Source organism: Ovis canadensis, chromosome 2 (genome assembly GCF_042477335.2).
Source record: "Ovis canadensis isolate MfBH-ARS-UI-01 breed Bighorn chromosome 2, ARS-UI_OviCan_v2, whole genome shotgun sequence".
Lineage (NCBI taxonomy): Eukaryota > Metazoa > Chordata > Mammalia > Artiodactyla > Bovidae > Ovis > Ovis canadensis.
In genome coordinates, this window is record NC_091246.1 from 126252108 (window position 1) to 126264570 (window position 12463).

Below are 12463 nucleotides of genomic sequence, written 5' to 3' on the forward strand. Positions count from 1 at the left end.
AGCCATGCTTCCACTTGCATGGAAGTCATGCAAGTCATCACTGAAGTCATCCTAGCCTTTTTCAACCAGGCATGTTACAATGTGTCAATCCCTTAAAGCAAGGACACACTGCCTGAGGACATGGAGTAGAACAGAATGATCTATGCCCTGGTTCAAGACAGTTCATTATTCATTCATCAGAAAATGAACTGGAATTTTGACTTTATTTTTTACCTATGAATGTTTTACCTACATATTTTACCTACACAGCCACGTTTAGCCATGTTTTACCCACACAGCAATTAACTGCATTTTCTAAATAATAACAATATAGAAATAAGCATAGAAGTGTTGTATTTTCAGAACCCATGTTTGGCAATTAACAGTATTTTATTAAGTTTATAGTGTAGATTATGAACTAACTCATTATTTTCCCCCCATATACCTATATTCCTACTACATCTATTATCTCTTGCTACTTTCAGTCCCCTAAGAACTTGAGTAGCATTATTTAAGTATTCTCTCCCAACACATTTATAGTATGTTAAACAGGAAAGAGCCCAGTGCCCATCACCAAAGAACTCCTTCTAGAATGGCAAGATACATTTTTTAACTCTACTGAACTATATAAAACTATCAAATTTTTCTATCTTTCCTATAAATATATCATGAAATATTTTGTCAAATGCCATGTTTCCCTGCCCTTTAAGAAATAACATGCAACTAGCTGTTTCTTTCTTCCTGTACTGATAATTATGATATATTCATATGTATTTTAAATTTCTACTTTAAAATTAATAACAAATTCATTTTGTTCTCAATTCACTTATCATCAATCCTAACAGTTTTCAATAAAAAGTGAAGAGTACATTCAAACACACACCTACAGATAAGTTAATTTAAATCACTATAAGCTATGTAAGTTCAGAAAATTTAGTATTACAGCTATGAAAAGTGAAGTTAGGACTAACTTTTTAAGTCAGATCACTATTTTTTGCAATTTCACACCACAGAATAAAACTTTCAAAGAATATATTGTCATGTTTTCTGGACTAAATATATTAAACAACTCCACACTTTCATTAGGCTGATAACCAAAGAAGGTTAATTAGCAATGTTTGCAGGTTGTTCTGTTCTAACTTCATTCTGGAGTCACATGGTGCGATAATTGGAAAAAGTGATTTCTTAACATTTCTGCTTAATTTTCACAATAATATTGAATTGACTCCCAGGTTCTATAAATGGGTACACTTACCTTTCTTTCTACTAAAAGCACGGTTCATGATGAGGATCAACCAAATTGATGTTCAGTTCAACTTTATATCCTATAAAAACATAAAATATTGAAGCTGAAAGGAATGTTGACCAACACCTTTTATGCAAATTATTTTAATTGCAAGGTCTTTTTAAATTTTTTAGATGTCTATAAACAATATTCTGAAATATCCTGAAGGACAATGGGTAAGAATAAACATAAGTATTCAATATTATGAGTGGCACAGCAGACAAGAACAATATATCAAATGGAATTTCCCAAAGTTCCTTAATATTCTTGTCTTTTTTCTTTTATACATCTTTCATTAATTATATTTACTTGCAAATTTAAGAAGGAAGAAGGATAACTTTTCCCTGAACTTGTCAGTAAAAAGTATGGCAACGTTTTGGATTGTCATTAACAGCAGTGGTGGATAAACAAGAGTCATCTGCTTATGACAAGTGGATATCATGCCCCCTCTCCATGCTATGCTGGGCAACTCTTTGCCCCATGATACTCCAGGCAGCTGCTGACTATCTTTTGAAACCAAGGCAATGGGGCATTTCCCGCTCCTCATCCCTGAAACCACAGAGGGAGCATTGATGACTCCTGAATCGCCACCGGGATGATGCACCCCTAGTCTTGAAGAACAGTGTGCAGTCACAGCTAAATAGATGTGTGGTCCTGTCCTGTGGGATCTAAGAAATCCAAAATATTTTCATCATTTCATCCCATCAGCATTTCCTTCAGCTGAAACCAGCAGTGTTTCTGTTAGAGTAACTGATTATGTCTGTGAATCACACAGACACTAATCTTATCAAAGGACAGTTTCTCCATAATCTGGTTATTCTCTGCTACATGAATTGACTGAGAATTTTCCAAACCTTTAAGCATTGATTAATTTGTGCATAACAAATTTATTTCTTTCTCACATTTTACTATAATCATTTAAAAAGAACCAAGCTCCCCCTTTAACATTTTGCTTAGAAATCCTCTCCAGTTAAATATCCAATTTTGTTGATTCCTAGTTTTGCCCTCCACAAAACAGTAGAACACAATACAATTCAGCCAAGTTTGTTTTTTTTTTCCATTTTTTAACAATGATCACCTTTCCACCATTGTTCAAAAACATGTTCTATTTTTTTTCCCAAGACCTTAAAAGAATGGGCTTTAATATTTGTATTTCTACTAACATCCTGTTCATGATTGGCTATGGACTCTCTAGGAAGTTGGGGACTCTCTCTCCAGCTCTCTCCCTTTCTTCCTGACCTCTTACCAGAACTGTCTTCAGCAGTCCCTTCAAAGTACTCTTGCTTTCTTCTAGCATGCACTGCATAACCCTTCAAGCTTCTCCCCAGTATCTAGTTCCAAAGCTACTTCCACATTTTTAGCTATTTGTTCTCAGTAACAATTTTTGTTTATTTTTCCTTGGTCTGGTCAGGTTGCCATAACAAAATACCTTAGACTGGGTGGCCTAAACAACAGAAATGTATTTCTCACGGTTGTAGAGGCTGGAATTTTGAGAGTCATACTTTAGCGTGCCAGCATGGTCAGGTTTTAATGAGTACCTTCTACCCAATTAGATCCTAAAGGCTCCATCTCCAAATAGCATTTCTTTGGGGGTAAGGGCTTTGACATATTAATTTGGAGGGAACACAAGGATTCAGTCCATAGCACTCTCCATAAATCTACATAACAATTAAAGCACAACAGAGAAATTAATCTTTATCATAAAGTCACTTTTACAGTGAAATTATTGCTGTTTATGTCCTTGAATTTTTACTCCAAGAGGAAAATTAAAATAGTTAACTGAATTATAAATATTATTATTAGGCACTGTTTTGTAGACTTAGATAATGACACACAGTATCACTCTGTTATTCACCTCATACTTTACTCATCTTCTCATGCTATACACTATTAATACAAGATATTTAGTCAGAAATTATTTACGGACCCCCAGTGCCAGACATTATTCAAGATGCAAAGTAATACAATAAAGACCAAATATTTCTGTAACATGTCTAGAAGCTAACAGACATGTTTGCTATCCTCAAGGAATAAGTGAAGATCAAAACTTGCAGAAAAAAAAAAAAACATTCAGTAAAGAAATATAATATATCCAAATGTAAGATTCAAGTCCTCTGGAAAAATGAAGAAACCAATACTAAGAATGAAGAGAAAATCTTAAAAGCAGTCAGAAAAGAAAAGAAGATATTATGTATAGAGGAACAAAGATTAGGATTGCAGCAGCTTTCACATCTGAAACATTGCAAACTAAAAGACATCTTGAGCAGCAACATCTTGAAAGTATGAAAAAACTAAAGCTGGATGAAGAAACAGATCACCTAATTATATATGGGGAAAGGTAAGCATGCCCAAAGAATGTTCAAACTACCACACAATTACACTCAGCTCACAGGCTAGGAAAGTCATGCTTAAAATTCTCCAAGCCAGGCTTCAACAAACAGTACATGAACCAAGAACTTCCAGATGTTCAAGCTGGATTTCCAAAGGCAGAGGAACCAGGGATCAAATTGTCAACATCCACTGGATCATTGAAAAAGCAAGAGAGTTCCAGAAAAACATCTACTTCTGCCCTCTTGACCATGCAAAACCCTTTGACAGTGTAGATCACAACAAGCTGTGGACAATTCTTAAAGAGATGGGAATATAGACCACCTGACCTGCCTCCTGAGAAATCTGTATGCAGGTCAAGAATCAACAGTTAGAACTGGATGTGGAACAGCAGAAAGGCTCCAAATTGGGAAAGGAGTACGTCAAGGCTGTATAATGTCACCCTGCTTATTTAACTTATATGCAGAATACACCATGCGAAATGCCAGGTTGGATATGAAGCACAAGCTGGAATCAAGATTGCCAGGAGAAATATCAGTAATTTCAGATATGCAGATGACAGTAAAGAGCTTCTTGATGAAAGTGAAAGAGGAGAGTGAAAAAGCTGGCTTAAAATAACATTCAGAAAACTAAGATCATGGCATCCAGCACCATTACTTCACAGCAAATAGATGGGGAAACAATGGATACAGTGACAGACTTTACTCTCCTGGGCTCCAAAATCACTGCAGATGGTGACTGCAGCAATGAAATTAAAAGACCTTTGCTCCTTGGAAGAAAAGCTATGATCAACCCAGGTAGCATATTAAAAAGCAGAGACATTACTTTGCTGACAAAGGCCTAGTCTAATATGAAGAACTGACTCATTGAAAAAGACCCTGATGCTGGCAGATGGAGAAGGGGACGACAGAGGATGAGATGGTTGGATGGCATCACTGACTCAATAGATACGAGTTTGGGTAAACTCTGGGAGTTGGTGATGGATAGGGAAGCCTGGCGTGCTGCAGTCCATGGGGTTGCAAAGAGTCAGACACGACTGAGTGACTGAACTGAACTGAAAGAGTGACTTTTCAGGTCCTTTTTAATTTCTTTATAAAACATCATAATATATTGTACAGTTTTACTCTTATCTTTCTTAGGGATCCAGAGGCAAGTAAGTAACTCTGGCTATGTACAAAATACAAATGGGATATGTAAGCGTGATCAAGAAAAGAATTGCAATTAATAAATTATTTACAATGTATACAAACATTATTTAAAGCCAATTGGGAGTTTAAAATCTCTAAATAAAAATTTTAAAGTGCATTATAAACATTAAAGGTAGATATCATTAAATTATTTTAATCCAAAATTTTTCATAAAAACAGTAAACACATTGACAAACACTATGAATCCACTTCATATTCATTTACTCTATAAGTTTAACCTTTTTTAGCCCTGATTGTAAAAGAAGTTTGAAGCCAACAATCACTTTTTTTAGAATAATCCATCATATACAAGTTTTAAAATTATTTACCAACAGAAATTTGGTAAATTTCTACAGATATTTATAAATCAGTTCAGAAGAAGTTTAGAGTGAATTTTTAATGAATGGCAGTTTCCTGCTTTGCAACCTGCTGCCCAGGCTCTTGCTTTAAAAATTAAATTACACTGTTATGACCAAAGAAACTCTGTATGGTATGAATATTAAAAGCTATAAAGTAGTTGGCTCTGAATTTCATTTTTATTGTTATGAGTACATTTAATATCAAATCTTCCTGGAATTCTTTCAAGGTTAAAAGAAAAAAAAACCTTCAAATTGATTAAAACATGTTTCACATTTATGTAACTCATACATCACTTTAAAATCCTGTTCACTAAGAGATCAGAGGTGATGCTAAAGAAATGATGACTAATCATTAGATTTAATTCTGTAGAGAAGGGAAAAACCAGGTGAAGTTAAAATAGTTCTTTTCTTGTGAATGCATATAAAACACATTTCTTTTTACTCTCAAAACTTTTGTGTGCTTTTTGAATATATAATTCAAGATGGTAATCCTGAGACAATGTCAGACAATTTTAGATCCTGCATTAACTCCTCCACATTGCTAAATACTCTAAAGTAGTTGCTAACAATTGGAACTTCATTGCTTGCCATATAAAAGAAATTTCTAAAATCCTCCTGGGAGAACTCGGTTCATTTCTGACGCTCTTCTGGATCTAATTAGTGTCTATTGTAAATGTTCTCTGCTTAAATCTCCCAATTCTAAGTCATCTTCAGATATTCTTCCTCACTATATTTTAGGACAGTAATTTGCAAAGGGCTCTTTGCTTTTGTGGATCACTACTAAGCATAGACAAGAAAACAAACCAGTATACAAACTGAGACATTTCACAGGAGAAGTCATGTGACTTGTGTTTAAGAGGCTATACATTTATAATTTACTAAGAAATAGCAATTTTAGTGTCTTCTGAAATTCCCTAACTTGAGATATAAATGCGTATCACTACCTTCCTTTTTTTTTTTTTTTTACAATATTCACTCATATCTAACGCTATAAACAAAATCCTTTGCTCTTACACTAGCGACATTTTGAGACCACGTTACATGACAAACATTATAGGAATGGGCTTCCCAGGTGGCACACTGGTAAAAGAATCTGCCTGCTAATGCAGGAGATGCAAGAATCACAGGTTTGATCTCTGGATTGGGAAGATCCTCTCCAGAAGGAAATGGCAACCCGCTCCAGTTTTCTTGCTAGAAAATTCCATAGACAGAAGTGCCTGGTGGGCCACAGTCCATGGAGTCACAAAGAGTCAGACACAACTGAGCTTGATCTTTATAGCAATTAGAAAGCAAAAATAAGTAGGACATGGTCCCTGCTTTCAAGGAATTTACCATCTTTGAGAGTAAGGGAGAAGGATACGTGGCTCTACAGATGGGGAATGAAACCTATAAAAGAGGTAGATACCCTTGAAAGAGACAGAATGATGCACAGTACAGCTGTTCTGTCCACAGGGAAAGCTTCAGCGTGTATGTGAACAATCACTTCCCTAATGGGCAAGGGCTAAAGGTGAGGATGGGGAAAGGTTTCAGGTAGAAGGGCAGAGCACTTGTGGTACACGTTGATTAGGGGCATGCAGCTCCTAGCTACACTGCTAATCACCATCTGGGAGCCATCCACTGGCTCTCCTTGAGGGCCTAGACCACTATGAAACACCCTTTATTAGGAATGGAGGAAAGTCTAAGGAGAGCTTTAGCATTTGATAATGTGGCCAACTCTTCAGAATGGATTATATATGAGAAAATCTTGACATAAAAGACCTGAAATACCAGGTCTAGGGAACAGCAACAACAAAAAAATACCTGAATTTCTTGCATTGCTAAAAGTAAAGTTTGGTGACACTAGTGGTAAAAACCAACCAAACAAACAAAAACCCGCCTGCCAACACAGGAGATATTAGAGACACAGGTTTGATCCCTGGGTCAGGAAGATACCCTGGAGGAGCTCATGGTAACCCACCCCATGATTCTTGTCTAGAGAATCCCACCAGCTTCCCTGTCCTTCAGTATCTCAGGGAGTTTGCTCAAACTCATAGCCATTGAGGCTGTGATGCCATCCAACCATCTTCGCCTCTGCCTTCAATCTTTACCAGCATCAGAATCTTTTCCAGTGAGTCAGCTCTTTGAATCAGGTGGCCAAAGTATTGGCGCTTCAGCTTAAACATCAGTCCTTCAATGAATATTCAGGGTTGATTTCCTTTAGGTCTGACTGATTTGATCTCCTTGCTGTCCAATGGACTCATTCTCAAGAGCCTTCTCCAGCACTACAATAAGAAAGCATTAATTCTTCAGCGCTAAGCCTTCTTTATTGTTCAACTCTTATATTCGTACATGACTGTTGGAAAAACCATAGCTTTGCCTAGACGGACCTTTGTTGGAAAAGTGGTATCTCTGCTTTTTAATATGTTGTTTAGGTTTTTTGTCATAGCTTTTCTTCCAAGGAGCAAGCGTCTTTTAATTTCACGGTAGCAGTTACCATCTGCAGTGATTTTGGAGCCCAAGAAAATAAAATCTGTCACTATTTCCACTTTTTCCCTGTCTATTTGCCATGAAGTGATGGGACCAGATACCATGATCTTCGTTTTTTGAATGTTGAGTTTTAAGCCAGCTTTTTCATTCTCATCTTTCACCTTCATCAAGAGGCTCTTTAGTTCTGCTTTAGTTTCTGTCATTATAGTGGTGTCATCCACATATCTGAGATTGTTGATATTTCTCCCAGCAATCTTGATTCCAGCTTGCGATTCATCCAGCCAGCATTTCACATGATGTACTCTGCATGTAAGTTAAATAAACAGGGTGACAATATACAGCCTTGATGTATTCCTTTCCTAATGTTGAAGCAGTCTGTTGTTCCATGTCCAGTTCTAACTTGTTTCTTGACCTGTATACAGCTTTCTCAGGATACTGGTGAGGTGTCTCTTTAAGAATTTCCACAGTTTGTTGTGATCCACAAAGTCAAAGGCTTAGCACAGTCAATGAAGCAGACATAGATGTTTCTCTGGAATTTGTTGTGATCCACAAAGTCAAAGGCTTAGCACAGTCAATGAAGCAGACATAGATGTTTCTCTGGAATTCTCTTGATTTCTCTGTGATCAAACGGATTTTGGCAATTTGATCTCTGGTTTTTCTGCATCTTCTAAAACCAGCTTGTACATCTGGAAGTTCTCAATTCAAATACTGCTGAAATCTAGTTTGAAGGATTTTGAGCCTCATGTTGCTAGCATGTGAAATGAACACAATTGTACATTAGTTTGAACATTCTTTGATACTGCCCTTCTTTTGGATTGGAATGAAAACTGACATTTTCCAGTCTTGTGACCACTGCTGAATATTCCAAACGTGTTGACATACTGAGTGCAGTACTTTAACAGCATCATCTTGTAGGATTTCCAATAGTTCAGCTGGAGTTACATCACCTCCACTAGCTTTATTAGTAGTAATGCTTATTAAGGCACATTTGATTTCACACTCCAGGATGTCTGGCTATAGGTGAGTGACCACACCATCATTGTCACTCACTGAGAGGCTACATGAATCAAAAGGAAAAATGGGTACATACAGCCTATTCATACTAACAGTGAAAGCTACAAAATTTGAAATTTACTAACACCCTCTATTCTAAGAGGATTTGAAAGAAATATATTCAGAAATCATTTCCAGAGCTGAGTACTGTTCAGTAAGCATCTGGTCAGTAATTATGGCAACATTGGGATATCACAAAACTCAGTGCAGGGACTGAGTATCAGCCTGGGAGGGGTTACCAACACTCATCCCCTCCAGAATGAGGATAACCACAGGTCCTTTTTAGTGTCCTTTCAAAAAAGACAGAAAACTCCTGAGATGGAGATGTAGTGGAAACCTCAAACCATCTGAGCTATCCCAGTGGCACGATGAGTATCTCAATATACTTCCATAAGTGCCTATAAGATTCTGAGCTAAATTTTGGCAGGCATATATCAGTCTGTTCCGACAATTAGAGTGAGATTTTTCATGAAAGCTTCATTGAATGATCAATGAAGTATTTCTCTCCCTGGATTTTCTTCATTATCTTATGCTCTTAATGGGAGATCAGTTACTTTTCTCTAAAATGAGATAATCACAACAAATTATGCTAAAAGAAGCATTTATAAAGACAAAACTCCATATTAAAATGGACATTATTACAGTAGAATAAACATGGCTTTCCTATATATGGACCTAAGAGTAACTTAGTTTTAGTTTCATTTTGAATGTTAGATTCTGAAGTTCTTTGTACAAGTTCTACTTAATATTTCCCCCCTTCAAAAAATCACAATACACTAATTCTCGCTTCTATTTTCATTGCCCTCAAAAGAATTATACCTTTTTAGATCTGCTGTTTCCATCATTTCACCAAACATTTTGATATCCTTATCCTAACTGTGAGTGAGAGCTTGTGGGATCCAATCATTGAGGTAGCATTATCTTTGGCAAAACTGTCTGAATTCCTTTGAAAGACTAGAATAAAACAGCTTAACTGCTCAATTAATTCTGTTACAGTCTAGGACAGACAGAAGGGATCTTGACTGGAATTCATAAAATATATATTGTGTCAAGGAACATGGGTATACCTGTGGCGGATTCATGTGATGTATGGCAAAACCAATACAATATTGTAAAGCAATTAACTTCCAATTAAAATAAATAAATTTATATTAAAAATAAATAAATAAAATAAATAAAAGCTAGCTTAAGATTAAAAAAAGATTCAGTTGATTTCTACAGACAAAGCAACAATATAGAACTTTATATCTCAGTTTCAAATTTTTTTGCCTGTCAATAGGGTATTTAGCTTGAAAAAGATTTTTTTCACTTAAATGTCTTGTTCTAATGTTATCTCTTTTGATTTCTTTTTTTATATGTATGGCAAGTCGTTTTTATCTTTATGTTAAATTCTAATAACCAAGGATTTATGAAACTGCATGGATTTCTTCAGGAAAATTAGAGATAACAAGAGAACATTTCATGCAAAGATGGGCACAATAAAGGACAGAAATGGTATGGGCCTAACAGAAGCAGAAGATATGAGGAAGAGGTGGCAAGAATACACAGAATAACTATACAAAAAATCTTCACAATCCAGATAATCAAAAGGTGTGATCACTCACCTACAGTCAACATTCGGGAATGCAAAGTCAAGCGGGCATTAGGAAGCATCACTATGAACAAAGCAAATGGAGGTGATGGAATTCCAGTTCATCTATTTCAAATCCTGAAAGATGATGCTGTGAAAGTGCTGCACTCAATGTGCCAGCAAATTTAGAAAACTCAGTAGTGGCCACAGGACTGGAAAAGGTCAGTTTTCATTCCAATCCCAAAGAAAGGCAATGCCAAAGAATGCTCAAACTACCACACAATTGCACTCATCTGACACGCTAGTGAAGTAATGCTCAAAATTCTCCAAGCCAGGCTTCAACAGTACGTGAATGTGAACTTCCAGATATAGAAGCTGGACTTAGAAAAGGCAGAGGAAGCAGAGATCAAATTGCCAACGTCCCTTGGAGCATCAAAAAAGCAAGAGAATTCCAGTAAAACATCTAATTCTGCTTCAATGACTATGCCAAAGCCTTTGATGGATCACAACAAACTGTGGAAAATTCTTAAAGATGTGGGCCTACTAGACCACCTTACTTGCATCCTGAGAAATCTGTATGCAGGTCAAGAAGCAACAGTTAGAACTGGACATGGAACAACAGACTGGTTCCAAATTGGGAAAGGAGTACATCAAGGTTGTATATCGTCACCCTGCTTATTTAACTTATATGAAGAGTACATCGTAAGAAATGCTTGACTGGATGAAGCAGAAGTTGGAATCAAGATTGCCGGGAGAAATATCAATAACCTCAGATATGCAGATGATACCACCCTTAATGGCAGAAGTGAAGAAGAACTAAAGAGCCTCTTGATCAAAGAGGAGAGTGAAAAAGTTGGCTTAAAACTCAACATTCAGAAAACTAAGATCATGGCATCTGGTCCCATCACTTCATGGTAAATAGATGGGGAAACAATGGAAACAGTGACAGACTTTATTTTGGGGGGCTCCAAACTCCAATACTTTGGCCACCTCATGCGAAGAGTTGACTCATTGGAAAAGACTCTGATGCTGCGAGAGATTAGGGGCAAGAGGAGAAAGGGACGAGAGAGGATGAAATGGCAGGATGGCATCTCCGACTCAATGGACATGAGTTTGGGTGAACTCCAGGAGTTGGTAATGGACAGAGAGGCCTGGCATGCTGCAATTCATGGGGTCCCAAAGAGTCGGAGACGACTGAGCAACTGAACTGAACCAAACTGAACTGAAAATTCCTGCAGATGGTGACTACAGCCATGAAATTAAAGACACTTGCTCCTTGGAAGAAAAGTTATGACCAACCTAGACAGCACTAAAAAGCAGAGACATTACTTTGCCAACAAAGGTCTGTCTAGTCAAAGCTGTGTTTTTTCCATTAGTCATGTATGGATGTGAGAATTGCACTATAAAGAAAGCTGAGCACTAAAGAATTGATGCTTTTGAACCAAAGTGTTGAAGAAGACTCTTGAGAGTCCCTTGAACAGCAAGGAGATCCAACCAGTCTATCCTAAAGGAAATCATTCCTGAATATTCACTGAAGGACTGATGCTGAAGCTGAGGCTCCAATACTTTGACCACCTGATGGGAAGAACCGACTCATTTGAAAAGACCCTGATGCGTGGAATGATTGAAGGCAGGAGGAGAAGGGGATGACAGAGGATGAGATGGTTGGATGGCATCACTGACTTTATGGAAGTGAGTTTGAGTAAACTCTGGGAGTTGGTGATGGACAGGGCAGCCTGGTGCTGCAGTCCATGGGGTTGCAAAGAGTCGGACATGACTGAGCAACTGAACTGAACTGAATAGATTTTCCATTTTAATCATTTTATATAGTTTTAAGACAGAGGGAAACAACTTCCTTTACCAGCTCTGCATCAGTCCTAGAAGAAACTTCTCATATCTCTTCACATGATACCTACAACATCTTACAGTGTTAATGGCTTCTTTAAGGGCACATTGATAGAAAATTAGTCCTCCAAAACATATCCTTCAAATATATCCATTGTAAAATCATGCTTTCCTTACTATTAGAGGCATTACTGTTATTGTTAGAGGCTCTATACTTGCCTAGGAGCAATATTGTTTGACCACAGGAAATAATGCATTCTGTCTCTGGGACTACAATCAAAATGACTTATTTTTAACTTTAGTGGAACCATGGTAATCTTAAGTTTGTAGGTGACCCTCCTGTCAGCTTTCTACCACTCTTTCTTATCCAGGTGCCAAAACATTTCTACCA

At 37.0% G+C, this 12463-nt stretch overlaps 1 protein-coding gene across 16 annotated transcripts in view; it reads right to left on the minus strand.

The window, feature by feature from the left end:
* Window positions 1-12463, minus strand: part of GULP1 (GULP PTB domain containing engulfment adaptor 1) — a 329862-nt gene that overhangs the window by 114698 nt on the left and 202701 nt on the right. For all 16 annotated transcript variants that reach the window (XM_069577023.1, XM_069577026.1, XM_069577024.1 and 13 more), the window contains one exon: window positions 1235-1304. In XM_069577023.1, the coding sequence (XP_069433124.1) occupies window positions 1235-1262 (28 nt within the window). In that variant the 5' untranslated portion in view covers window positions 1263-1304. The remainder of the gene's footprint in view (window positions 1-1234; window positions 1305-12463) is intronic.